Source organism: Pseudonaja textilis, chromosome Z (assembly GCF_049901715.1).
Source record: "Pseudonaja textilis isolate UNSWEBS1 chromosome Z, rPseTex1.2, whole genome shotgun sequence".
Lineage (NCBI taxonomy): Eukaryota > Metazoa > Chordata > Lepidosauria > Squamata > Elapidae > Pseudonaja > Pseudonaja textilis.
In genome coordinates, this window is record NC_142008.1 from 4,119,974 (window position 1) to 4,147,441 (window position 27,468).

Consider the following 27,468-nt stretch of genomic DNA (forward strand, 5'->3'; position numbering starts at 1 on the left):
CATTGCAAGCCATCAATTGCTATTACTTTATTATCACTTTTCTTGCCAGAGTACAACACATGTACAGTGAGATTGGCTGAAAACTCATCAATGCACAGAAATGATCAGATTAACTGTGGTATTAAAAATAAGGAATGACATTTGAAATTAGAGAACAAGAAGATAAACAATTTTATATGATATGGGACTTATTTTATCAATGGCTAGAGAAAAAGACATCGCAACTAAACAGATTAGCAAGTTTCATAATAGAAGATCAATAGATTGATATAGAATATAAAATATATAACCATTGGATGAATCTATAATATCAATTTATAATAAAATCTAGAATATCTCATATAAAATGATGGAATAATAGTTTAGTCAAATGAATGATTAATAACTGATAAATATATAAGTATATGCTAGATTGACAATTTGAGAATCTATACAACTTGTAAGGACTATGGAAGGATAGCACAAAAGATTTGTAACCAACTGACACACTGTATGTATATAATTGGAAGATGGTTTTATGTTTCTGTCTGTATGTTTGTCTTAAAAATAAAAATATTTTTTTTAAAAATAAGGAAGATGATTTTTTAAAAATATGGAATATATGGTATAATTGGTTAAAAAAAGGAACTAAAGAAGTTTAGTGAAAATGACCAAAGAAACCCTAAAGAAGAATTGGATATATGACATGTGTATGTAAATGTGTATGTATGTAAAATATTGTAAATATATAAATACAGTAATTTAATAATAACATAAATAAGGACTTAGTAAATAAGCGATAGATTTATTGGTAGTAAATGAATCAAATTGTTACTGAAGAATATGCATACTACTATAACAATGGTGTAAAATGTGAGTACTTGTTTCCTTTTTTTTAATTTTCTTGAAATCCTGAATAAACTTTATTTTAAAAAAAAGAGAGATTGGCTGAGAGAGAGGAAAGGAAAAAAAAGGGAAAGAGAGAAAAAAGTAAAGTAAATTAGGGAAAGGGCAAAAGAGAACAAGTTTATCACACGGTTTCATGTGTTATTCAACCTCTTACTCTTTGATTAATTACTCAATTATTATTCAATATTCTAGTAGAATAGTTATGCATCTATTAAATATGTACTTTACAAATATTATTTACAGTTTCCAAACTTCTTTTACCCTTGCAAGCCATCAATTATTACTTTATTATCACCTATAGATTTTTATGTGTATGCATCTTGTGCCTTTCTGATACAAATGAGACAAGGTTGAATCCAACAAAATGAAAGTTAATGTGGAGAAAAGTATGATTTTACAGTTGGGCAGGAAAAGCAGATTACAGGAAATCTGGCTCAAAAACAGTAATTGTGAGAGGGACCTTGGGAGTCAGAAGGGATGATCACTTAAACATGAATCATGTGTCTGCAGCAGCAGCCAAAAAAGCTAATATCCTTGATTGTATAAACAGAGGCATAGAATCAAAATCACGTGTGAAGTATTAGGTCCATTTTATAAAGCCTTAGTAAGACCACACCTGGAATACTGCATTCAGTTTTGGTCATCAAATTACAAAAAAGATCTTTAGACTTTGGAGAAGTCAACTAAGAAGATAAAAGGCCTGAAGACTAAAACATGTGAAGAACAGTTGCAGGATTTGGGGGTGGCTCGTTTACACAAAAGGATTAGGAGTGACAAGATAGCAGTATTCCAGTACTTGAGAGGTTGCCACAAAGAGGAGGGGGTCAATTTATTTTCCAAAACACCAGAGGGCAGGACAAGAAACAATGCATGTAAAATAATCAAGGAGAGAACTCAAATTAATGAGAATCTTTCTTACAGTGAAAACAATTAACCAGTGGAACAGCTTTCCTTCAGACATTGTGGTTGCTTCATTACTGGACATTTTAAAGAAGAGACTGGATTGTCTGAAAGAGATCCTATAGGAGTATCAATAGATCCTGAAATGATATAGGTTCTCCTGCTTGAGCCAAAAGTGCGGGTAGCAGCGCCAGTTGACAAGGACTTGTACCGGACTTAAGACTTCAGGCACCAGGGCTCTGTCAATTGCTGGATGGACAGAAGGAGAAAGTTGTGTCTCTGGGGAGTCTTTAAAAAGAAAAAAAATCTACCGATTCACTAGTAGATCCAGAAGGGAATTAAAATCTCTCTCCACCAACTCCCATCTCATCAAATTGGAACCCCAAAATGTTATCAGTACATTTTTGTCTAATGTCTTGTTTTAGGCAATATTTATCTTCCAAAAATGCTTAAGATAAGCAGTTAAACATGACAAAGTCTTCCATACAAAGTTTTCTTTCGTTGGATCATATTAGGCATCCTCAAGGTATAACTCACAGTTATGTTGAGATTCATCTAATGTCCAATCTTTGCATAGTCGTCTTCATAATGTGAAAAGATGGTTATCTTCATCCCATAACAATACAGCAAAGGGAGAGACTCCAGCACTATGCTGGGGTCCAAGCAAGAATGACTGAAACTCCTCCCATCCCAACTAGAGGTCACTTCAGTAACCATTCAGGATTACAGATGTGACCACATGACATGAACTACATCTCCCATGAGGCATCAACTACATTTCCCATGAAGCATTCCCTTAAGGAGACAGCTCCCAATTCCCAACTAACTACATACTGTTTAACCAGAACATCAAAAATTAAGTTAATTTTGGGTTGAGGCATAAAAATGATTCATGCCATCTGATAGTTTGTTTGTTTCCCTACTAAAAGTAATCTATACAAGTTGAAGATGTTTTCAATAAAATGCCACATTAAAACTATTCAATTTCCACTTATTTAAAAATGCTCAATCCATTTTCTTGCTGATATCTTTTCTCATCCAGAATTTGCATTTCTTGTTGAAACAAAGGGTCACGATTTTCCCTTTGTAAAGCCACTGCCTTTCTTGGCTATTCCACAAGGATCTTTAATGTTCACGGATGCAAATGGGCTTATTATGAAAAACAACAACCCACACCTGAAATGTTCTTTACTTTAAATTCTGTTTTAAATTACAAATAACACACAAAGTGAATGTTCTTCCACATTATAGAATTAACAGTTATTAAGAACAATCCCTCCGAGAGAGAAACATTGTTAGCAAAGTACACTGAACAGGAGTCGATCTTTTAAGGACCCTCTTTGGGGGGGGGCTCACCTAGACCCCCTCCCCCATTAATCCATCCAAGAGTTGTGCCAGTTGGAGCATTTGATGAAGGAGATCTCCCCCCAGGAGCCCTGACGGCCCCTCCAATCCCCTCTCCTCCCCAGCCCATCCACCTCCTTCCCGGGGGTCTCCTTCCCCCCTTCGCTTCCGGGGATCCGGCCCAGCGCCCCCACGAGCATAAGGGGAGCCCAGCAGAGCCCATGGATGCGGCCCCACAACCGCCCCCCAAAAAGAGGGGAGGAAGACGCGGAGGAGTCCCAGCCCCAGAGGCGGAATCGGGGCTCTGAATTGAGGCGAGGACCTCCTTGATTCCCCTCCTTGAAAGACACCTCAGTAACATCCTGAGGTAAATTCAAACAGCCCAGAGAAGAAAAAAGCGGGGGGAAATGGAAACACCGCCTTTCCACCCGCAACAACCAATCAGAGCGCAGATCCGCTCAGGCGGGAGCCCGCCCTCACTCATGAGGAACGAGCGGAAGCACCAATGAGAATCCTCCCTTCTGCAGCATCATCGGTCTCCGGACAAAATCTCCCTGGACTTCACCCGCAAGAGAAGATAGAGAAGCGGAGAAAGTGGGAGGGGGAATCTTTTCATTGTTGGGGGGGCTGCGGCTCAAGGGGGGGGTCAGGCCAGCCCTGGAGGGGAGCGTGGACTTCCTTTTGCTCTCCCCTCTCAATCCGTCCCTGGAGTGAGGCTGCGGTGGAGGAGAGAAAGGGAGGCGCAGCCCCACAGCCAGCGAGGACTTGGGCATTGATTAAGGGAGTCCTTGGGAGCCTTCACACTCGCACACACAAACACACACACATGGTGGGAGTGCGCCTCCCCCAATCACGTGGGATCACTACCCTCCCAGCCCCTTCCCAAAACTTCTAGCTTTGGCTCCCTTCCTGGCAAAGGGGCTGCCGGAGGGCCGATTTCAGCCCCGGCGCTGTGGGGTTTTCTGACCCACCGCAAATGGAAGCTCAATTCTGGTTCAAGAAGGGCGGGTTGTTGATCTGAATGGGGGAGAAATAAAAGGAGGGGGGGGAGAAGCGGGAATCCCTGGCAGGGAACGGTGAAGAGAGCAAAGAAAGTGGAGGGTCCCCTTAGGGAGGGGAATCAAGGAGGTCCTTGCACTTGAGCTGCAGTTCCCCCCACCCCCGCAAGACTGAAGGGATTCCCCCCCTCCCACTTTCGCTCTCTGAGCCGAACGCTCCCTCCACCTTCAGGTGAAGTAAGAAAGGACTCTGCCCGGAGACCGATGACACTCACGCAGGGAGAATTCCCATTGGTGCTTCCGCTCGTTCCTTGTGAGTGAGGGCGGGCTCCCGCCTGAGGGGATCTGTGCTCTGATTGGTTGCGGCGGGTGGAAAGGGGGACTTTCCCTTTTCCCCCCGCCTTTTTCTTCTCTGGGCTGTTTGAATTTCCCTCAGGATGTTCCTAACGCATCTTTCAAGCGGGGAATCAGGGAGGTCCTCGCCTCAGTTCAGAACCCCGATTCCGCCTGTGTGGCTGGGACCCTCCGCGTTTTCCTCTCCTCTCTTTGGAGGCGTTTATGGGGCGGCATCCATGGGCTCTGCTGGGCTCCCCCTGATGCTGCTGGTGAGGGCGCTGGCCCGGATCCCCGGGAGCGAAGTGGGGAAAGACCCCGGTAAGGAGCGGGCTGGGCCGGGAGAGGAGAGGGGATGGGTTATAAAATGACAATGTCAACAGCATATAAAGAAAACTTGTATAAGATGTTTTACAGGTGGCACCTCCCCCTAACAAGAATAGCAAGAATGTTCAAGAACAAATCTGAAAAATGTTGGAAGTGTCATCAGATACCTGGCTCATATTACCATATGTGGTGGACGTGCATGGATGCTAAAAAAGATTGGACTAAAATCCACACATGGTTGGAAAAAGTGACAAAAAAGCATATAGATTTGAAACCAGAGATATTTTAATTGGGAATTTTATCTGAAATATATAGTAAAGAATTGAAATACCTGATTGTAAATATATTAACAGCGGCTAGGATTGTATTTGCTAAAAACTGGAAAAATGAGGAAATACCAACACAGGAGGAAGTTATTAAGAAAACCTTGGAATGTGCTGAAATGAGTAGATTGACATTTGAAATCAGAACAAGAAGATAAACAATTTTATAAGATTTGGGATCTATTCTATCAATGGTTAGACAATAAAACATGGTAATGAAATATATAGATTTTTAGAATATAAGGAATATATAAAGATGTATTATTTTCATCATATCTACAAAATAATTATAGGATATATTTGAGATGGTAATATGAACTGTTATAAAACGAATTAAGTAAAATATGGATTATCTTGTAAAACATGAATGAATAATAATATAGTCAAATCATTGATTAACAATGATATTAATGTATTTAGGAATATTTGATTGATAATATAAGAACATATACAATGTGATTGTAAGTGAAGACTATGAAGTAGAGGCACAAAACAATTTGTAAACCAACTGACACACTGTATGTATATATATGGAAGATGGTTTGATGTTTTTATGTTGTGTTTGTCTATGTCTTTAAAAACAATAAAACTTTTATAAAAATAAAAAAAGGAGGTCCTCGCCTCAATTTAGAGCCCTGATTCTGCCTCTGGGGCTGGGACTCTCCGCGTCTTCCTCCCCTCTCTTTGGGAGAGCTTGTGGGGCGGCATCCATGGGCTCCCCTGATGCTGCTGGTGGGGCCGCTGGGCCAGATCCCTGGGAGCGAAGGGGGGAAGGAGACCCCTTGGTAAGGAGGGGGCTGGGCGGGGAAGGGAAGCCCCGGAAAACCCTCCGCACTAGATGACCTTTACGGTCCCTTCCAACTCTGATTATCTGTTAATCTGACTTCACGACTGTCATCCCCACTTCGGGTCTGAGCCTGGTGCCAAGGCCAAGGAGGGACACTAGACACGAGGTGCTGGTTTTGAGTTGGGGTGGGCTGCGATGGGTTCTCCCAGGCTCGGCTGGTTAACGTTATGGCTGGTCCTGCGAACCGCCAAATCCCAAATCCCTGGCTGGGCCCTCTCACCCTGCCCCACCCCTCCCCGGAGTCTCCACGCAGCCCATTTTGGATGCAGGTAAGTGCAGGGCCCACGCGGAGCCCGGGGAGTGACGAAAAACGGGCCTTCCAGAGGTTCTGGGAGGCCAAACCCACCATTGCAGGTAACTATCTAATCACCCGTTGGTCTTTTTAATCCGGCCTGTTGAAGATTGGTCCGTATGTAACCCCGGCCACTTTTCGGCTGCTTTCAGACGTGTCGAGAGGAGGCAGTTGAGGCGGAGAGCGAGCAGGGCGCCTGGCAGGCTTGTCAGGTGGAGCAGGAAACGGGGGCAGGAGCCCGGCGGAGCGAAGAGAGCTGAAACCTTCGCGGGGAGAGAAGCCGCCGAGCCGGGAGGAGCGCGGGATGCTGCCGGCTCGCCTCCCTGCCCCTCTGTCGTGACTGCGGGAGAAGGATCCCCGAGCGCTGCCCTTGCGGCCGCCACCAATGGAGCCCCACTTGATTTCTCCTGAGCCGCATTTGATTTGGAAGGGGGCGCGGGAGGCGGCGCCAAAGGAGCGCTCTGGGGTTTGGCCAACCGCCCGCTGAGCAGCTCCGGGCTCCCCACCGCGGCTGGCAGACCTTGGGGTTGCGCTCCAGAACCCAGTGCCACGGGACGGCGAAGCCGAGCGGCGGGAAGAGGCGCGTCAAAGCTGCAGCGGCCGGCTCAGATCTCTTGGTCCCGGGGATTCCCCCTCCATCGAGGCTCAGGCGCTCCACCGAGGCTCAGGCGCCTCGGTGGAGGGGGATTCCCGGTCCAAGAGACCTGAGCCGGCCACTGCAGCTTCGACGCGCCTCTTCCCGCCGCTCGGCTCAGGCGGAGCCTCGAGCACCGCCGGCGGCGAAGAGCACGAGAAGCGCAATGGGGCCACGGGAAGAGCTGCATCCCAAGGAGCGAGTGGCGGCCGGAGCGGCCAGGACTGGCAGTGGCGGCGAGGGCACGACCTGCGCGGGGGGCGCCTGGGGCAGTTTTCTCCCGCGCCTGGCTTCGGAGAGGCCCGCCATGCGCTCTTGGTCTGGCTCGTTGCGCCCTGGGCGCGCCTTTCCCTCGCCTCTCAGCCAGCAGCAGCAGCAACAGCAGCAGCTCCGCCGCCGCCACCTCCCTACCCTAACGCCCGCTGTTGTGTGATGCGTATTCCTGTAGACCCGAGCACCAGCAGGCCGAGACTGAAGAGACTGAAGGCCGGTCTGCTCCCCCCAATTAGACGTTGGTTCAAGAGGGAGGGTCAGCCCTGCTACTAATTGGTGGTTCACAGTTTATCCGTGGGCACTGGAGGAGTTATGTTTTGGGGGGGTGGGCGTTTATTTATTTTTTGTAAGTGGCCAACTTGTGTAAACTGAGGGGGTACATTCATACATACATACATACATACATACATGCACACACACACACAGTTGTTTATTCCTAACGGAAGAATCTGTCTATCTATCTATCTATCTATAATGGCCTTTTATAAAATTGGTTCGGCCTTCGAACACAGATCTGATTTTCCATGTGGCCCCCGACAGAAATTAATTGCCCACCCCTGGTCTAGGGTCTCCTGCTTGGGTGAGTGGGGGGTTGGACTAGATGACCTACAAGGTCCCTTCCATCTGTAAACTCCGTAAACATTTGTTAAGTGAATTTTGGCCCATTTTATGGCTTTTGCCATAGTTGTTAAGTGAATCACTGCAGCTGCTAAATTAGTAATCCAGTTATTAATCCGGAATCTGGTTTCCCCCATTAATTTTGCTTATCTGAAAGTTTGCAAAAGGAGATCACGTGATCCCAGGACACTGCGGCCGTCATAAGTATGAAGTTGCCAAGGGTCTGAATTTTGATCATGTGACCATGGGGAGGCTGCAATGGTCGTAAGTGTGGAAAACAGTCATAAGCCACTTTTTCAGTGCTGTTGTACTGCTGTAAATCGAAGACTAGCTGTTCCTTTGCAGACTGTCCCTTGCAAGCAGGAAGCTAGTGCTTCCAGATCATGCTTTGCTGGTTAGGAGCCAGATATCTTGAAAAAACTAATTTTCCATAGCCAGTGTTTGTTGTTTTTTTGATGTTTTGCAGTGGGGCAGGTGAATGGTCAGTAAATGAACTGTTGTAAATCGAGGACTACTGTATTCTAAATTAGAATTAGTTTGAATCTGTCTTCTCTGGAAGGAGGGAAGCTGAAAACCTTGCTTAGTTGGATAACAGATGTTTGGGGGAAAAGCGTAATAAAAGCAGAGTTTCATAAAAAAATAGTTTGTACCAATAAAAGCAAGCTTGGAACAGAGGTGGGTATTCATCAGGTTCTGACCAGTTCTGGAGAACCGGTAGTGGAAATTTTGAGTAGTTTGGATAACCAGCAAATCCCGCCTCTGACTGGCCCCGCCCCCATATATTCTTCGCCTCCCATCGAGTCCCAGCTGATTGGCTGGGTCTCCTTTGGTTGCCCTGCACAGGAGAACGGAGCTGGAAAGCAGGTTAGTGGGGTGGGGAGGGAAGGGGGATTTTGCAGGATCCTTCCCCTGCCACGCCCACCAAGCCACCGCTATAGAACCGGTAGTGAAAAAATTTGAATCCCACCGCTGGCTTGGAAGAGTTCAAAAGTCGGGATGGAGCCACAAAGGCATAAAAATAAGGCAAGGGTTCCATTGTAGCTATGGCTACCATCCTGACTTTTTAAAAAACCCTTCTTGGAATACCTATTTGCAAGGACATTGACTCAAAACTCCTGAATATGAAATTCTACAATTTTTCTGAAGTATTCCAGTTTTCAACAGTTCGAAGAAAAATCTTTATTAAAGATTTCATTACATCACAGTAATCCAATAACTGTCAAGGACTGCCAACAACTTTGTTAATTCAAATATTCATCTGGTGGATTTGGAAGAAATTATTTTAGGTCATTTAGATTTGCTGATGAAAGTTGAGTTTCTGCTCTCAGATCCATTTGGAATAAAATGCTCTCCTTAGAAAATTCCTGCATATATTTGCAGCAAGTACAAAACGTTTATAGAAACAAAATAAACTCACAATTTATTTTCCTTCAAAAATAATTTCACGATTATAATCAAGGTTTAAACTAAATTACAGCTCATTACCAATAAAATGCTATCAACCAAATATCCACTAGCTGGATTTGAAGTAAACTATTTGAAGTAAACTATTAATTTCACTTCTACTCTAGTATAACTAAGCCTGGACTACCATTGTGTTTACCCCAGGCCCCAAACCACAAAACTGTCAGAAGTCAAATACACAGTGTGAGGACTTAGTGATTTTTTTTCCAAAAAAGGATATTTTTAGCAGTTACAAAAATAAAAATCAAGCTATGCGTGTATTGCCACTTTGCTGATGCAGCAAATGACAGAACGTGCAATGTTGGCGTTATAAGAAGCACCCTGAGGTTCTGATTGGTCAAGTTACTAGTCCTTATTGTTGCTAATTTAAACTCAAGGGGAAAAAAATAGGTCAGTGATGCCAGTGGAATCTCAGAAGAGTGTGTGGGAGAATTTATGCCAGTCACGGGGTTAGAAAGCCTTTGTGTTGTGCATTTCTTGAGTGATAAAACTGATCAGAATTACAAACAGTGGGGCTTCTGCAGGGTGGAGAAAAGAAATAAAAAACCAAGATGGCAGCCACAATAGTCTAGGCATCAAACAATATGGCTACTCTCTTGGTTTTTTTTTTTTTAACCACACCCTAAAAATATTGCTGTGCCTATTTTTTAACTATAAGAAGGACAGATCATCAAATCCATTTTGAGGCATCAAATCAAAACTCTGGAAATATCCCAGTTTAGTCCTGTGGTTACTTTGTGGTGAGTTCTATTTCAACATGGCCAGGATTCAACCATGGTTGGAAATGTGGCATTCTGCTATCCTATAGGGATTCCTGTAGAAAAATCCTCATGGCTATACTTTGCTTTTTAAAATAATAATAATAGTAATAATAAGATGGATGGAAAATTCCAACAATTAGTGTTTCAAACTTGGCAGCTTGAAGATGGGTGGTCTTAAACTCCCAGAATTCCTTAGGCAGCATGGAGGGTTCTGGGAGTTGAAGTTCACACATCTTCAAGTGCCCAGAAACAAGTACATAGAGTATCAGAAGGTCCTCAATTTATGAGCACAATTGGGACCAGAATTTCCATTGTTAAGCAAGGCAGTAATTAAGTCAGAGCAATTTGATGACCCTTTTGCCTGGGGAATTCTGGGAGTTGAAGTCCACAAGTCTTAAACTTGCCAAGTTTGGGAACCTCTGCCCTAGAGTCAGACACGACTGGACAGAGAAACCTTCACCTTTAGCGTAACTCTTCCAGACATAACATCTGTGCTGAATTGGCAAATTAGTGTTTCCCCCCAAAGGAAAATAATGAAATATAATTAATAAATCATAGCTGGAATTTAGCAACAATGAGGATTAGCAGTGCAGATTACAGAAGCAAAGGCACTTTAATCATCCTGCAGGTCGATCCTAGGATCACACTGTGTATCAAATCTGAGTTAAGTTCCTTTTCTCAGTTTCCCAATTTGAAAGTCTTTTTTGCAGAAGCTGGCAAATATTTTAAGTTACCATTAAAACAACATATATAGGGAGTCCTTGATTTACAACTGCACTTGGGACCAGGATTTGCCTTGCTAAGCAGGGCCATCGTTAAGTGAATCGGCCCTGATTTTACAACTTTTTTTTTTACATGGTTGTTAAGCAAATCACTGGTGGTGGTGAAGTGTATCAGATGTTAAGTGAATCCAGTTTCCCCCACTGACTTTTCTGGACAGAAGCCAGCTGAGAAGATCCCACAATGTAAAGCTGCAATTGGAACAAATACAAGCTCCCAAATTTTGATCCTGTGACGGTAGGGAGGGTCCAAGGGTCGTAAGTAAGAGGATTGGACTTCCATCACCTTTTCAGTGCAGTTGTAACTTTGATTGCTAAACAAATGGTTGTAAGTCAAGGACTAGCTGTACGTGTTTTTATTTTTCTTCAGTATTTTCCCTAACACTTTCTTCCTTCTGACGCGCACTTTTTATAAAGCAATTGTCCTTCATTTAGCATAGGGAATGTATGGTTTTCCCCACTAACCTTTGCACTGTCATACAAGAAAACATAAAATTTGGAGACGTACAAACGGAATTCAGATTGCACTAAAATAAACCTTTAAAAAACATATTTGCTCTTTATTACTCCTCCTCCTACAACACCAGTAAGAGCTGCTGAGAGTTGTGGGCTGCCTCTATCACCCTAGAAAAGCAACTAGGATTAAAAGTTAAAGCACAACTTTTAAAAGGTAACATTTTCTAGCTGTTTTCCAACTTAAATATTCAACTGGCATTAAGGCATGAATGGCCCACCACACACACTGCCTTCAAAGAGCTGAGTTTTTCTTTGCCAGGCTGAGGGGACTAAAAGTCTGTCTGGAAATGTAAAAAAAAGAGAGAAAGAGAGAGAAAGATTCCTTGTGCATTCTCTGAAGTTAGTTTCTTCTTTTTAACAACTGTCCGAAATGTTGATATGCACAAAGAGGGTGGCAGATGGGTATTGATCTCCGCTCTTTGTCAAAAGGTGAATGTGGCGGTAACCTTGAGAAGGGGAGAAAAAGAAAAAGAAGCATTAATTTTTGTTTTCTTTGGCATATTTTACAAACTGGTAAACTAAGTATGGAAAGCTTGACCGTAAGGAAGGTGGGGCGCCAAAGAATGGAGGCCTTTGAACTATGGTGCTGGAGCAGACTCCTCCAAGTCCCTTGGACTGCAAGGCGATCCAACCGGTCAGTCCGAGAGGAGATCAGCCCTGACTGCTCTTTAGAAGGCCAGATCCTGAAACTCAAAGATTTTGACCACCTAATAAGAAGGAAGGACTCCCTGGAGAAGAGCCGAATGCTGGGAACAGTTGAGGGCAAAAGAAGAAGGGGACGGCGGAGAAGGAGGTGGCTGGATGGGGTCTCTGAAGCAGTAGATGTGAGCTTAAATGGACTCCAGAAGATGGTAGAGGACAGGAAGGCCTGGAGGAACATTGTCCATGGGGTCGCGATGGGTCGGACACGACTTCACGACTAACCTCAATAAACTAAGTATCAGCTCATTTTTTTCGACAGACCGCTAGGTATCAAGGCTGTCCAAACTGGGAAGATGCCATTATTGTTACATTCATCCCCACCATCGTTGTCATCATCATTTATTGGGCATCCAACTCAAATGGATTCTAGATGGCCTACAAAACTAGAACCCTCCCATTAAAAAAAAAAAAAGCTAAAAATCAGACACACAACTTAAAATATAACGATCTAATCAATTGCAACACCGGCAACGGATCCTGCAAGATTCCTGTGCTTGAAAATTACTTTGCAGAAAGGGCTGCTAGAAGGAGCAATTTAGAAGCGAAGGATGAAAAACAGGCTTGACTCCTTCCGTAGTAATAACCGTACACCTTTAATTCAGCAAGGCAGATCCGAAAACTACCTCTGAAATGACTATTTTGCTCCTCTTAATAGGCTTAGCAGGTTGTTTTTCAACTAGGGCATCCTTAAAATGATGTGTGAACATTAATTCTCAGAATTCTCCAGTCATTTTAAAGTGGCCAAGGTTTAGAAGCACTGAACTATATCCTCAGAGCGAACTCAGAATAAAGCAGAAGGATCCATGACAACAACAACAAAAATCTTTCCATAGCTGGGACTGTTCCTCGGAATCATGAGAAAGACTTTTTAACTTTTAAAAAGAAATTTAAATTAATTACAGGTAGCTTACATACCACAGGTACTTACAACCACAAATAGAAACAGAATTTCCATTGCTAAGGAAGGGAGTTATTAACTGTGGGGTTGCCGCGACAGTCATAAGTATGAGGACTTGGTTAAATCAATTTTTTAACGGTTGTTGCAATTCCTTTATTTGGACAGGAGAGGGCAACATTGCTCCAAAACAAGGATCAACACTTGGCTGGAACTCTTTTTCTACCTTAATAACCACTATATTCTCAAGTTACTTCATTACAATACTCATCATTCTCATCCAGCTTCACCTTACAAGATTTTACCCAGTGAGGTAAACTCTTCCTCAATGGGCAAAAAATGCTGGACAAACTTGGGAATTGGAAGAACCAGAAACCATAAATTGGGGAAGCGTCCATTAGAAAGTATTGAAAAGGCTAAAACCCTCACTTAATTTGCCATCTTTTTGGTTCCCTTGCCTCCAAATTCTTTTCCCACAGCTTCTGAGAGAACCTCCACGGTAGCATCCCTCAAGATTCCCAGTAAACTTTCAATTTAATGGACTGTACTAGTATATGCTATACTCCATTAAATCAATAGTCCTCCATTTACAGCAATTCGTTTAGTGACGTTGGAATGGCACTGAGAAAACTTTCCCCACACTTAATTTGGTCGCAGCCTCCCTAAGGTCGTGACATGATCAGAATCTGGGCACTTAGCAACCGGCATGTATTCACAATTTGGGAAGATCATGTATGACTTTCCCGATTTGTTTCCGAAAAAGTCAAAAGAGGAAGTTGGATTTACTAAGAACTGCTTGATTTATTTAAGAACAGTAATTATTTGTTTAATCATTAAAAAAAAGTCATAAAGTTGGGCATGGCTCTCTTAACAACTAGATGCCCTACAAGGTCCCTTCCAACTCTGTTAATCCTTAGCAATAAATTTCTGGTTCCAATTGTGGCTGTACGTTGAGGACTGCCTGTGGTTATAAGTTGAGGACTGCCTTGAAAGACAAAGGTGACTCTTAGAGATAAAAGTCCATTAAGTACAGGTAGTCCTTGACATACGACCACAATTGAGTCCAAATTTTTTGTTGCTAAGTGAGACAGTTGTTAAGTTTTGCCCCGCTTTACATCCTTTCTTGTCATCATTAGGTTAGTAAGACGGTTGTTAAGTGAATCTGGCTTCCCCGTTGACTCTGCTTGTCAAAAGATGACACAAGTAGATCACGTGACCCTGAGACGCTGCAGCTGTCATAAATACGAGTCAGTTGCCAAACATCTGATCACGTGACCATGGAGGATGCTGCAATGGTCACAAGTGTGAAAAACGGGCACAAGTCACTTTTTTCAGTGCTGTTATAACTTCAAACGTCACTAAATGAACTGTTGTAAGTTGAGGTAAATGGGCAGAGTGCACATTAAAATATATATAATGTACAAATTGTTTAGACTTGGTTGAATTTTGGTTATTACAATAAAAATATTGGTTTCGGCTTTACTTAGCATTTGATAGTGGTGTTGAACCTAGCTCACTAAAAAGAAACTCCTGTTAACCATGAATGAGAGTTTAATTAAGGTTTTTAAATCATTATTATACAACAGTTTTAGGTAATGATTGTTTTGCTGCATACGTTCATTTTTTGTAAGAAAGGCATATAAATTTGATTCATAAATAACATATGAATATTTTTAATAATTATTATATAATGGTTTTAGATAATAATTGCTTTGTATCATTTGTTTTATCAGGTTGCCATATGCCACCCGGAGTCATTTTCCGTGACATAGGATGCCCATATAAACTTGATTAAAAATGAAATGTTAATATTTTTGAAAAAGGTAAAAAGAAAAGAAAAAAAGACTCACCTCGCTTCAGACTTGTGAAGGGAGCTGTGAATTGCCCGATAAAATCATTTTTCGTTGAGGCATCAAAATCTTCTACCACAAAACGGACTAGGGCAAGTTGCGGTACGTCAATTTCAAACTCAAATGTTTCATTCCAGGTTGGATTAAAACCTGGGCAAAAGCGAAGTAAAAGCCAAGTATATATTTATTTTATCCCACTTTTATAATTTGTATTTATTATTTATATGTTTATGCATTTATTACATAGAATAACACTGACCCAAAGTCGCCCAGCTGGCTTTCCTGACTAAGGCGGGACTAGAACTCCCTGTCTCCTGGTGATGGGGCCACAAGGCTCCAGTTGACTTCCATGTCTTAAGGCAGGATGTGAATTCTAGCTTGGTTCTTTAACCACTAGAACAAACGAGCTCTCCCAAGCAATTCCGCAACCGATACTTTCTCCAGACATCCCCTGCTCTTACACCCAACTAGCACCCCATTCCAGTGGTGGGATTCATTTTTTTTTTACTACCAGTTCTGTGGCTTGGTGGGTGTGGCTTGGCTTGGTGGGCGTGGCAGGGAAAGTTACTGTAAAATCCCCATTCAATCCTCACTCCTGGGGGAAAGTTACTGCAAAATCCCCATTCCCTCCCCGCCTCACTAACCTGCATTCCAGCTCCGTTCTCCTGTGCAGGGCAACCAAAGAAGACCCAGCCAATCAGCTGGGACTCAATGGGAGGCAGAGAATAGATGGGGGCGGGGCCAGTCAGAAGTGGTATTGGCTGGTTCTCCAAACTACTCAAAATTTCCACTACCAATTCTCCAGAACTGGTCAGAACCGGCTGAATACCACCTTGGCCCCATTCCCATGACCCACTTAATAAGAAAGATAGCATGTTATGGGAATACTGGAGCACAAAGATAAACAGAAAGCTAGAATGCTGCGTTTGGCAATACATAAAACATGGAAATCAATTAATCCCCAGTTTTAACCTTAGACGCATTAATATAGGTAGGTCTCGACTTATGAGCAACCCCTTAGCAACCATCCAAAGTTACAACGGAGCCAGAAAATGGGACTTACAACCCAGTTTTTAATTTCTGAATGTCCACCCCACGATCATTTATGATCTTTTCCAGCATCTTGTGATCACAGGACCACGATTTACAACCCTATTTATGAGACACCGTATTTACTTCCAGTTTCTGATAAAATAACACCCATTTGCTCAATGACTGTGGCATTCATTTAATGACTGCCTCAAAAAACGTCATAAAATTGGGCCAGTTAAGTGATGGATCGCTTAATGACCGGCATGATTTCTGACAATAATTCTGGGCTTGGTTACAGTCATAAATCGAGGACTATCTGTACTCCCTAAGTTATGATTCCTTGCTTGGTCTCTCTCCTCTTACTGTTGTCCCAAAGGTGCTTTTCCAAAAGGCAACTGGACTTTCTTGTTTTTCCTTGAAGACGTTTCGCTTCTCATCCAAGAAGCTTCTTCAGCTCTGACTGAATGGTGGAGGATGGAAGGATTTATATTCCTTGCAGTCATCTGGTCATTAGTACTCTCTCTGAGAGTCGTTGAGGCCACTTTCGTCCTCCACCATTCAGTCAGAGCTGAAGAAGCTTCTTGGAGGAGAAGTGAAACATCTTCAAGGAAAAACAAAGAAAGTCCAGTTGCCTCTTTAAAAAAGCACGTTTGGTACAACCACGAGCTGGATAATTTGAGGATCTCCAGAGACATTCCTCTTACCATTGTTATCGATTACTTTGGTTTGGTTCTTCCTGTTGTCCCGCTGAACACCGTGGATCTCCACAATCACCCTCGGGTCCACAATGGAATTTTTGCTTTTGTTAACTTTTGGCAGTTGTTGGCCAGAGATAATCTGCAAGAAAAAGAAAGTCAAAAGAGAAAAGCAAGAGCTCAAATTCTATGCAGAGAGGCCCATTCTTTGCCCATCCTAACCTCCCAATACCCCATTCTATAAGTGCGTGCAGAACAAAATATCATCTTTCATTTCGACTTTGACATGGCTCATCTCAAGCGTGAAACAAGTTGCTTTGAAACTGGGAATGGTTTTAAATGTAAAGCGGTATGTTTTGCACTCAGAGCAGACTTTGAAAGTTGGGATCTTCCCAACGGAAGGATGTTGTTTTCAGTACTCAACTTACAACCGTTCATTTAAGTGAGCCATTTAACATTACGATGGCACTGATTAATAGATTAACAGAGTTGGAAGGGACCTTGTAGGTCATCTAATCTAGTGGCCCCAAACCTTTTTTGTGCCACGGCCCATAACCGGCATCACAAAATGATCCGTGGCCCGGTACCGGCATCAGCACACATGACAAGGCAAGGCGAGCCGAGCGACCGGCCAGCCAGCCATCCCCCGCTTCTCCCCGCCACCTTCAACTCCTCCTTTGTACCTTTGTCGATGGGCTTCGCTTCGGGACGGCTTCGGGACGGTCGCTCAGCTCGCCTTGCCTTGGGTGCTGAAAGAATCCTCGCGCCTTAGTTTCGTTCGAAGCCCCCCCCCCCTTCGATGAAACTAAGGCGCGAGGATTCCTTCAGGACCCAAACGCCGCTTTCCAACCGGAAAAGCTCACCCGGAAGCACTTTCTCGTCAAACAAGATGGCGGCGCCCAGCAAACCGGCGGCCTGGTAGGAAATGTTCCATGGACCGGTACCGGTCTGCGGCCCAGTGGTTGGGGACCCCTGATCTAATCCACCCCCCCTGCCCAAGCAGTCCCTACACTGAAAACAGTGGCTTATGACCATTTTTCACACTTACCACCATTGCATTATTCCGATGGTCACATGATCGAAATTTGGACGCCTGGCAACTGACTCATATTTATGACAGCTGCAATGTCCCAGGGTCAGGGGATTCCCTTTTACGACCTTCCGATCAAGTACAATCAATGGGGAAGCCAGATTCATTCAACCACTTTGGCAAGAAATGGGGCAAAACTCACTTAACAAGTGTCTCACTTAGCAACAAAGATTTTGGGCTCAACTGTAACCGTAAGTCGAGGACTACCTGCAGTTTTCATATTCTCAGTTAAAAGAAAGCTTTAATACAGATCTAGAGGTAGCTGGAATCGCCAAACAAAATTTGAAACGGAATTATGTACATATGACGAATATGTACAGATATTCCCTGACTTATGACCCTTCAAGGTTATGACTTGCCTGAAGAAGGAGATCTTACAACCTGGATCCGAAGTTCTGATGGCTATCCTCCCTGGTAGTCACATGATCACACTTTGGGCACTCAATATCATGTGATCCTGTTTTGCTGAAAAGTGACAATTTCTTCTCGTTTTCAGCCAAACGGTGTCATGGGTTCATTTAATAATGGCAGCAAGGCCTTAATACCCACATCAAAACGTCATAAAATTTGGGTTGGTCATGTGACCGGCCCTGTTTTAAAACCATTAGGATTTACGACTGTAGGGAGGAGGCTCCATTACGGTCATAACTCAAGGACTGAATTATTAACTGTAATAGCAAAACTGCATAATCTTCTATTACGATTTGAAACAGACAAACAAGAGAAGGTTACAGACTTGGGTACTTCCAAAAAAAAGTTCAAAAACATCCCCTTCCCCACTGATAAATGGCTTTTGCTTTGGCCAGAAGATGTTCCACATGCAAGACAGATCTTTGGATTATGAACAATTTTATGCACTCTTAAACATCTTTGCAAGCCTTTTGTAGATTAGACGCAAAAGTTGCCCTACCAGCAGGCAAATATGCTGAAGAACTGCGCTAGAACGTGAGGTTATGAAAACGGATTTTCTTTCTCCACTCTTACCTTAACCTGGAATTTTTTAGGGCTGTACCACGGCCCCTCCGTGATGGATCTGGGATTGAATTTGGACTGCTCGTTCCGAAGAAATTCTGGCTTTAGGATATAGCCACAGCCTCCGTTTTCTTGGAATTGGCCTTGGTGTATATCCATTTCTGAGCACCTGGACTGGAAATTTAAAGCAACTGGGAGAAAATGTAAGAGAAAGACAAGTCAGTGATTTTGGCTATTCACCCTCATCATTAAAATCATCCTCATCATCTCCTCTTCCTCCTCCTCCTCCTCCTCTCCAATCATATTTTATCTAGCTGATAGCTTCATTAGCAGCTATTGTCTATGGAGATGCTCAGTCCTCCAAGTCCTGGTTGTCCCAAAGGTGCTATTTTCAAAAGGCAACTGGACTTTCTTTGTTTTTCCTTGAAGTCACTTCGCTTTTCATCCAAGGAGCTTCTTCAGTTCTGAGTAGATTCACCCTTCAATCTGAACTGATGAACCTTCTTGGATGAGACGCAAAACGTCTTCAAGGAAAAAGCAAGAAAGTCCCGTTGCCTTTTGAAAAAGGCACTTTTGGGATCAGCAACTATTAAATCCTTAAAGGTAGCTTGTGAGAGAGATCACAAATAGAAGTAGTCCTCAACTTACAACCACAACTGAGACAGGATTTCCCTTCCCAAACAAGATGGTGGTTATATGAGTTGTGCCCAGTTTTGAACCTTTGTTGCCACCGTTACTAAGTAAATTACTGCAACTGTTTTTGTTAAGTGCTTGTTGTGCAAATCTTATTTTCCTCTGACTTTGCTTGTGGGACGGTGGAAGGAACTGAAAACGGTCATGACATTGCCCTTAGATGCTGCAACTGTCATGAGATGTTATGATGGGGCTGAAAAGAGTGACTTACAACTGGTCCTCACACTTATGACTGTCCCTGTCCCTGCCGTCACTTAATTACAATTTGGGCCCTGAATTATAAATCCCAGCCAGCTTCCAACATTGAAATTGAAGCTTGACTTGCTTAATGCTTGTGTGATTCACTTAACAACCATGGTAAAAAAAAAAGTCATAAAACTGGGTGAGTCTTACTTAATGACCACTATGCTTAGTGATGGAACTTCTGGTCCTAATTGTGGTCATAAGTTGAGGATTACCTGTGTACACTTAAGTATAAAAATGAAGCACCTTGCAAAGCAACTGTTGTCATTGTTTTGAACAATATATCAGCTGCCACTTATGCTGCTAACACCCTTCCTTATATCAGCCAGTTTGATTCCATGTTATTGACTTGATTAAAACAGACCCACCAAAAATTTAGGAGCATGTCTGCTTAAGTCCCACTGATTGCAATGGTACGGCTGCTTCTGGATCCAGCCCAATAATTTAACAACCCGAAAGGGCTTACACGTATCCTCAATATAGTTACCTATCTGGCAACCCAAGTTCCACATCTCGACCGGGTTGTAGTTGGACGAGTCAGTCCTCCAACCTGCTGGATAGATCCTGCTTAGGTGCTGGACATTATAATGCACTAGGTCAATAGCTGGATGAAAAATAAGAAATAAGACATAAATTATTAATTTTTTTTAATGTTCCTTCTCTCAGAATACCCCATATATAGCTGTTCAGTCTGGGTCAGAAAAGAGGGAGGAATTTGGACAAGCAACCCATAAGGTAAAGTTTTTTCCCCTGTCTGATCATGTTTGAATTTTGGGCACAGTGCTCCTCTCTGTGGCTTCACTAAGTGAGGCAGCCTTGTCCGAAGACATTTCCATGGTCATGTGGCCAGCATGGCTGTAAACCAAAGGCACACAGAACACTCTTATCTTCCCACCCAGGTAGTGCCTATTTATCTATTCGCATTTGCATGCTTTCAAACTGGAGAGGTGGGGAGGAACTGAGGCAAGTAATGGGAATTCATCCTGTCCTGCGGCGCTTGGGTCTCAAACCCAGCCTGTCAGCTATCCAGCTAAGAAACTCAGTGTCTTTAACTGCTGAGCCACTGTGCTCCTAAACAACCCATAATTTATGGAATTTTAAGACACCAGACGCAATAGCTACAAGGTGGCTTTTAACAGGTGCATACAAAATGCAGCTATCTGAGCTGTGACCACATCTGAAGCTATTTCCTGCCCAGGAGTGCTTATTTGTAGAGGATTACAAACCTCACTCAGGACTGCCAGAATTGTGGATCCCAGGAGATAGGGGACTATTTGGAGAGCGATCGGAAATTTTCTTCCTCAACCCTCAATGTTTTCTACAACCCTCCTATTTGATCAAATCAATGGATCAATAGCTATTAGTTCAGGAGGAAGGGGGGGAGAGGTGGGAGGGGGGAAGAGGAAGGGGAAGGGAGGGAAGGAAGGAAGGAAAGAGAAGGGAAGGGGAAGGAGAGGGCAGGAGAAAAGGAAAGGGAGAAGAGGAAGGGGAGAGGGAGGGGAAGGGGAGAGGGAGGGGAAGGGAAAGGGAGGGAGATGGGGAGGAGAGGATGGGGAAGGAAGGAAGGGAAGGAGGGAGGGAAATGGTGGCAATCGTAAAGCGAGCACTATACTTGTTAAGTGAACCCATTGGCCACAGTGGGTGTTTGTTGCCGGAAATCAAAACTAAACACCTGTTTCCAGGTATACAAAATATTGTAACACTTGGTCATGCCACAGCGGGAAGCTGCAAATTGCAATAAAGGTGGACTGGTTGCCAAGTACCCAAAATGCAGTGACATGACTGGGGACGGGGATACCATTGGAATTTCCAATTTGTGCCATAATTCTCTCTTTTTGGGGGGCGGGGGTGTCTGTCACAACTCCAAATAGTTACTAAACAACCAGTTGTAAGTTGAGGACTACCTGTACTAAGAATAATCCATTTAAAATGAATATTGGATCAGGAATGCTGCATATCTAGTTATATTCTAAAATCCTTGCCAAAAGCATTAAGAAGATGCTATGTACCTGATTCCTGAGCCACTTTAAGGATTTTGCCTTCGCTGAAAGAACACATCTCGTCAGGAGGCTGTGACTCAGCAAATCCTTGAAAATGGACACTTTTACAGTAGATGACAGTGTCTGACAGCTCCTTGGCAAGCTTTAGCTTGTCGCTCTAGCAGAGAATGAGAGAGAAATGGTCAACCAGCCACATCACAAGCCTGTCTAAAGATAAAACTGGTTTGCAAGGTGCAAAATGTCTCTTTAAAGCAGCCTGGTCAAAGACCAACTCATTAAAGCAGCCACACATGAATCAATAAATCAAAAGAGAGCTGGAAGAGATCTTGAAGGTCTTCTAGTCCAGCCTCTGTACAGTCTCAGACAAGGGACTGTCCAATATTTCTTAAAAATCTCCAGTGATGAAGCACCTACAACTTCTGAAGAGAAGATGTGCCACTGGTTAATTGTCCTCGCTGTTAGGAAGTTGCTCCTTAATTCCAGGTTGCTTCTCCCCTTGTTTCCATCCATTGTTTCTCATCTTGCCTTATCATGTCACCCACTACATCCTTCCTTTCTCTAAACTGACCATACCTAAATCCTGCAACTGTTCCTCATGTTTTTGTCTCCAGGCCTTTAATCATCTTAGTTGCTCTTCTCTCCCCTTTTTCCAAAGTCTTAACGTCTTTTTTGCCGTTGCGGTGACCAAAACTGGATGCCATATTCCAGGTTTGGCCCTACTAAGGTTTCACACTTCAAATGAAACTTGTTAAACCAGCTACCTCTCTCTTTTTTTCTGGTTTACAGGTAGTTCTCAATTTACAAACATAATTCAGCCCAGAATTATAGTAATAATTTGCGTTAGTCATTAAGAAGGTCCTCACAAGCCCACACTTAATTTTAGAATTTTTTGCAGCAGTCATTAAACAAAGACATTTATACCCAATGAGCAATTTTGTCGGAAAGCGAAAATCAATACTGATTTCTGGAATTTTTTTTCAGTGCTGTTGTAACTTCAGTCATTAAATGCAAGTCGAATGCTGTAAGTCGAGGACTACCTCTGTAGATCATGTACGCTTACCAATTTCTTCTTTTCTACCTCACTTTTCACAGTCTCGTCTTCCATTTCAGCGGCTTCATCTTCATCTGAAACCTCTTCTGTTTCTGGAGTTAACTTCTTCCCTTTCACAAGAATTTTCCCTTTTAATTGCTAGGAGATATAACAAAAATGCGAACGGATTATAAGTCGTTCCCTTGACTTACAACCACAATTGAGCTCAAAATTTCTGCGGCTAAGTGAGACAGTATTTACCTGTGTTGTGCCCCATGACCTTTTATGACCTTTCCTGCTGCAGTGGGTAAGTGAATCGCTGAAGTTGTTAAGTTAGTCATAGGGTTGTTAAGTGAATCTGGCTTCCCCACTGACTTTACTCATCAGAAGGTCACAAAAGGGAATCACGTGATCCCGGGAACACTGCAACCGTCATAAATATGAGTCAGTTGCCAAGCATCTGGATTTTGACAGTTTCCTAGTATGATTTGATTGCTTATTGTACCCTATGACTATCTGTATCTTTTCTGAGAGCATCTGCACCAAAGACAAATTCGTTGTGTGTCCAATCACACTTGGCCAATAAAGAATTCTATCTTTGATCATATAACTCTAGGATTGGTGCAGTGGTCAGAAGTGTGAAAAACTGTCCTCCAAGTTCACTTTTTTCAGTGTTGTTGTAACTTTAAATGGTCACTAAATGAACTGTTGTAAGTCGAGGACTACCTGTATAATGGAGTCAAGAAAATAAGGTGACCAATTCAGGGCAATCCTCTAACAGAACAATGGTTGACTTCACAGGTATTAACCAAATACTATAAACACAGCAGAAGAGAAATGGACTTTAGAAGACATATAGCACCAGCACTTAGCACTTAGACTTATATACCGCTTCATAGTGCTTTTACAGCCCTCTCAAAGCAGTTTACAGAGTCAGCCTCTTGCCCCCAACAGTCTGGGTCCTCAGTTTACTATACAAGTAAACAACAAGATTTTCTGATTCTATCTTCATTACAATGAATCACAAAAGACTGAGATCTTTTTGTGTTGCAATCATGGAAACAGCTCCGAGATCAACGCAACCTTCTTATTGTGAAGTTTCACAAGCAACTTAAAATACAGGTGGTCCTCACCTTATGACTGTCAGGGTTCCGACAAAGCCGCTCCCATTCAAATCATAAGTCTCTAGCTGCAACTCTCTTTATTAGGAGTGACCATGTCGGCGTTAGCTGGGTGCAGCCGACACTAAGGGGCATCATTCATTTCCCCCTTGACCCCACCCCCTGGATGTGTATTCTCCAATGGGACACATCCATAGCCAAGAGTCATCAATTGCGCTCTCCAGTAATAATCTTGCCTGCCGACAGCTTCAGCTGCCTAACAATTATCTGAAGCATTTGAGGAATGCACTGCTTTCCCCCCTCCCTTTCTGCTGGCAACTAAAAAGACCAAAGGAGTATTTTTTAGTTGACAATGACCAAAACTGAAACCAAAACTTCTGCTGCTAAGCAAGACAGTTGTTAAGTTTTGCCACATTTTATGACCTTTCTCGCCACAGTTGTTAAATGAATCACTACTGTTGATAAGTGAGTAACGTGGTTAAGTTGCCAACCTGAATCATGCGACTATGGTTCTAAGTGTGAATTAGCATCATAAATCTTTAGTTTTCATAGCCGTTGTTACTTTGAATGGTTATTAAATGAATGGTTGTAAGTCAAGAATCACTTATAACTTTTCTTTAAAAGAAATAATAATGTCAGACCTTTGAGGTAGACAGGAAATAATGCCAGATTATTAAGAAGTTTGATTAGGAAACCAAACTTATATAGATCAATACTAATTTTGTTCAGTCCTTGACTTATAACCATTCATTTAGTGATTGTTATAATGTTATAACATCACTTTAAAAGATGCTTAGTATGACAGGTCCTTGCACTTATGACAACTATAGAATCCCCATGATCATGTGATAAAAAAATTCATCGCTTGGCAATCCGCATGTATTTACCAGGGTTGAAGTGTGGGTTATATGATCACCGTTTGCAACCTTCCCAGTTGGCTTCTGACAATGGGGGAAATCTGGATTTACTTTTAACAACTGCATGATTCACTTAACCACTGCAATGATTTGCTTAACAACCATGACAGGAAAGGTTGTAAAATCAGATATGACTAATTTAACAACCCTCTTGCTTAGTAACAGAAATTCCGGTCCCAATTGGGATTTTAAATAGTGGACTACCTGTAATAAAGTTAGTGTAGACATCTGGCTGACTGTGCAATCAACCATAGTAATAGAAAAATACAGATTAACAGAGTTGGAAGGGACCTTGGAGATCTTCTAGTCCAACCCCTCTGCTCTGGTAGGAAATCCTATATACCATTTCAGACAAATGGTTGTCCAATCTCTTAAAAGCTTCCCGTGTTGGAGCACCCATAACTTCTGGAAGCAAGTTGTTCCACTGGTTAATTATTTCTCACTGTCAGGAAGTCTCTCCTTAGTTCTATGTTGCTTCTCTCCTTGTTAAGTTTCCACCCCATTGCTTCTTCTCCTGCCTTCAGGTGCTTTGGAGGATAGCTTGACTCCCTCTTCTTTGGGGCAGCCCCTGAGATACTGAATCACTGCTATTACGTCACCCCTAGTCCTTCTAATGAACTAGATATATCCAATTCCAACAATCATTTTGCACATGTTTTAGCCTCCGGTCCCCTTTTGGTCACCAGTGACTGGTTCTGTGGAGATTGGTTTTTCCAGAGGGAGTGTGGTCCTGCATGCTGCCTGCAACCCACAGATTCACTTGTTTGTGTGGTCCGGTTGCTGGCATGCCACAGACCTATGCCAGTCCATGGACTAAGGATTGGGGTGACACCTGCCCTAATCTTCTTGGTTGCTCCTCTCTGCACTCTTTCTAGAGTCTTGGCATCTTTTTTTTTACATCTTGACGACCAAAACCGGATGCGATATTCCAAGTGTGGCCTTACCAGGGCCTTATAATGTGGTATTAACACTTCACATGATCTTGATTCTATCCCTCTGTGAATACAAGCCCGCCAAAGTCATGCAAAGCTCACCTCTGGGGAAGGCAATTTGGTTCCTTTGGGATCAATTGGTGCCACCAGCAAGGTGTCCTTCAAAATGGAGTGGAGGTGGTGTGCCATCATTTTCTGCTGGTCAATGCTGCAGTGATTCTCCAGAGATATAATGACAGGATACGGAGAGATCTGCATGGGAAAGGAACAAGCATTGGTCAATTGCAAAAGGCAGCTTTACATGGGATAAAAGTCTGTAGAGATTCTCAATCTTCCAGGTCATGGTTGTCCCAAAGGTGCTTTTTTCAGGAGGCCACTGGACTTTCTTGTTATTTCTTTGAAGATGTTTCGCTTCTTCAGCTCTGACTGGATGGTGGGGAATGGAAAGATTTGAAGAGAAATATAAGTCCTTCCATTCCACATCATCCAGCCAAAGCTGAAGAAGCTTCTTGGAGGAGAAACGAAACGCCTTCAAAGAAAAAACAAGAAAGTCCAGTTGCCCTCCTGAAAAAAGCATCTTTGGGTTTACAATTGAACAGTTTACAACCATCAGGCGTTCACATCTGCCTAACCCAGGTTCTTGGGAAGCATTCGATAGGCTGGCAAAAATGCCAAATCCAGTCTGAACACCTGGCTGACTGTGCTGTGGACCATGATAATAATAATAATAATAAATGGGGTGGAATCTCATAGCAATAGCACTTAGCCTTATATACTGCTTCACAGTGTTTTCCAGTCGTCTCTAAGCGGTTTACAGAGTCAGCCTGTTGCCCCCAACAATCTGGGTCCTCATTTTACCCACCTCGGAAGGATGGAAAGCTGAGTCAACCTGGAGCCTGGTGGGATTTAAACTGCCAAATTGCAGTCAGGGGCAGGCAGCAGAAGCAGCCTGCAGTACTGCACTCTGACCACTGCGCTACCAAGTTTAGATAGCAATAGCAATAACGCTTAGACGTCTATACTTCTTCACAGTGCTTTTACAGGCCCTCTCTAAGCGGTTTACAGAGTCAGCCTCTTGCTCCAACAATCTGGGTCCTCATTTCACCCACCTCAGAAGGATGGAAGGCTGAGTCAACCTGGAGCCTGGTGGGATTTGAACTGACAAATTGTAAGTAGTTGGCTGCAGCAGAAGTAGCCTGCAGTGTTGCACTCTAAGCACTGCGCCACATGATATCTCTGAGAGTGAAATCCTTAAAACTTTTGAGTTAGACATTTGAAAAATATTTGACCCTTATAATGATTGCTGTGCTGAATATGCTGTGCCACCCTATAGCTTAAGAGCCTGCTTGGCCTAATGCTTAAGGCACAGGCAAGAAAGTGGGAGACTGTGAGTTCAAGTCCCAACTTAGACATGAATACTAAATGGGTGGCTTTGAGCCAATCACTAGGAGATGGTGAGTTCTAGCCCTTAGCTATAAAAGCCAACTGGGTGACTTGGGGCCCATCGTTCTCCGTTAGCTCAACTCACTTCACAAGATTGTTATTGTGAAGAAAATAGGAGGAGAAGGAATATGAGGTATATCAGCTATTTGTAAAAATAATAAAGGCGGGATATGAATAAATAAATAAATGAGTTGTTTCCATAGCTGGAAAAAAGGTGTGTTTTATGATGGTTTTGAGATGTGTTTTATGATGGTTTTGATGGTTTTTTTAAGATGGGTTTGTGTGTGTGGCATTTTTCTCTTATTCAACACCTTCCCATTGTGTCAAGAGAACAAGAATTGTCAGCAATTCCCTGAAGTGTTTTTTTTTTTTGTAAAGAAAGCCACACGCTTGATTTGAGCTGTACTGCAAACTTCAATTTAACTAATTATTAGCATATAGTAGCCACTAAATCCAAATGTTTGTTAAATCCAAATTGAGGTCATTTTTGCAAACTTATGTTGTTCTGTCCATTTAAGTTATATGCATCAATATGTGCCAATTTACATCATTTGTC

At 42.8% G+C, this 27,468-nt stretch overlaps 1 protein-coding gene across 1 annotated transcript in view; it reads right to left on the reverse strand.

Annotated features, from left to right (window-relative positions):
* Positions 1-8,941: 8,941 nt before the first annotated feature.
* Positions 8,942-27,468, reverse strand: part of PLCD1 (phospholipase C delta 1) — a 60,262-nt gene continuing 41,735 nt past the window's right edge. The window contains exons 8-15 of the mRNA XM_026718466.2: positions 25,572-25,721; positions 22,530-22,658; positions 21,479-21,626; positions 19,957-20,073; positions 18,546-18,724; positions 16,481-16,613; positions 14,745-14,894; positions 8,942-11,743 (exon numbers count right to left, since the gene is read on the reverse strand). Coding sequence (XP_026574251.1) covers positions 11,652-11,743; positions 14,745-14,894; positions 16,481-16,613; positions 18,546-18,724; positions 19,957-20,073; positions 21,479-21,626; positions 22,530-22,658; positions 25,572-25,721 — 1,098 coding nt within the window. The 3' untranslated portion in view covers positions 8,942-11,651. The remainder of the gene's footprint in view (positions 11,744-14,744; positions 14,895-16,480; positions 16,614-18,545; positions 18,725-19,956; positions 20,074-21,478; positions 21,627-22,529; positions 22,659-25,571; positions 25,722-27,468) is intronic.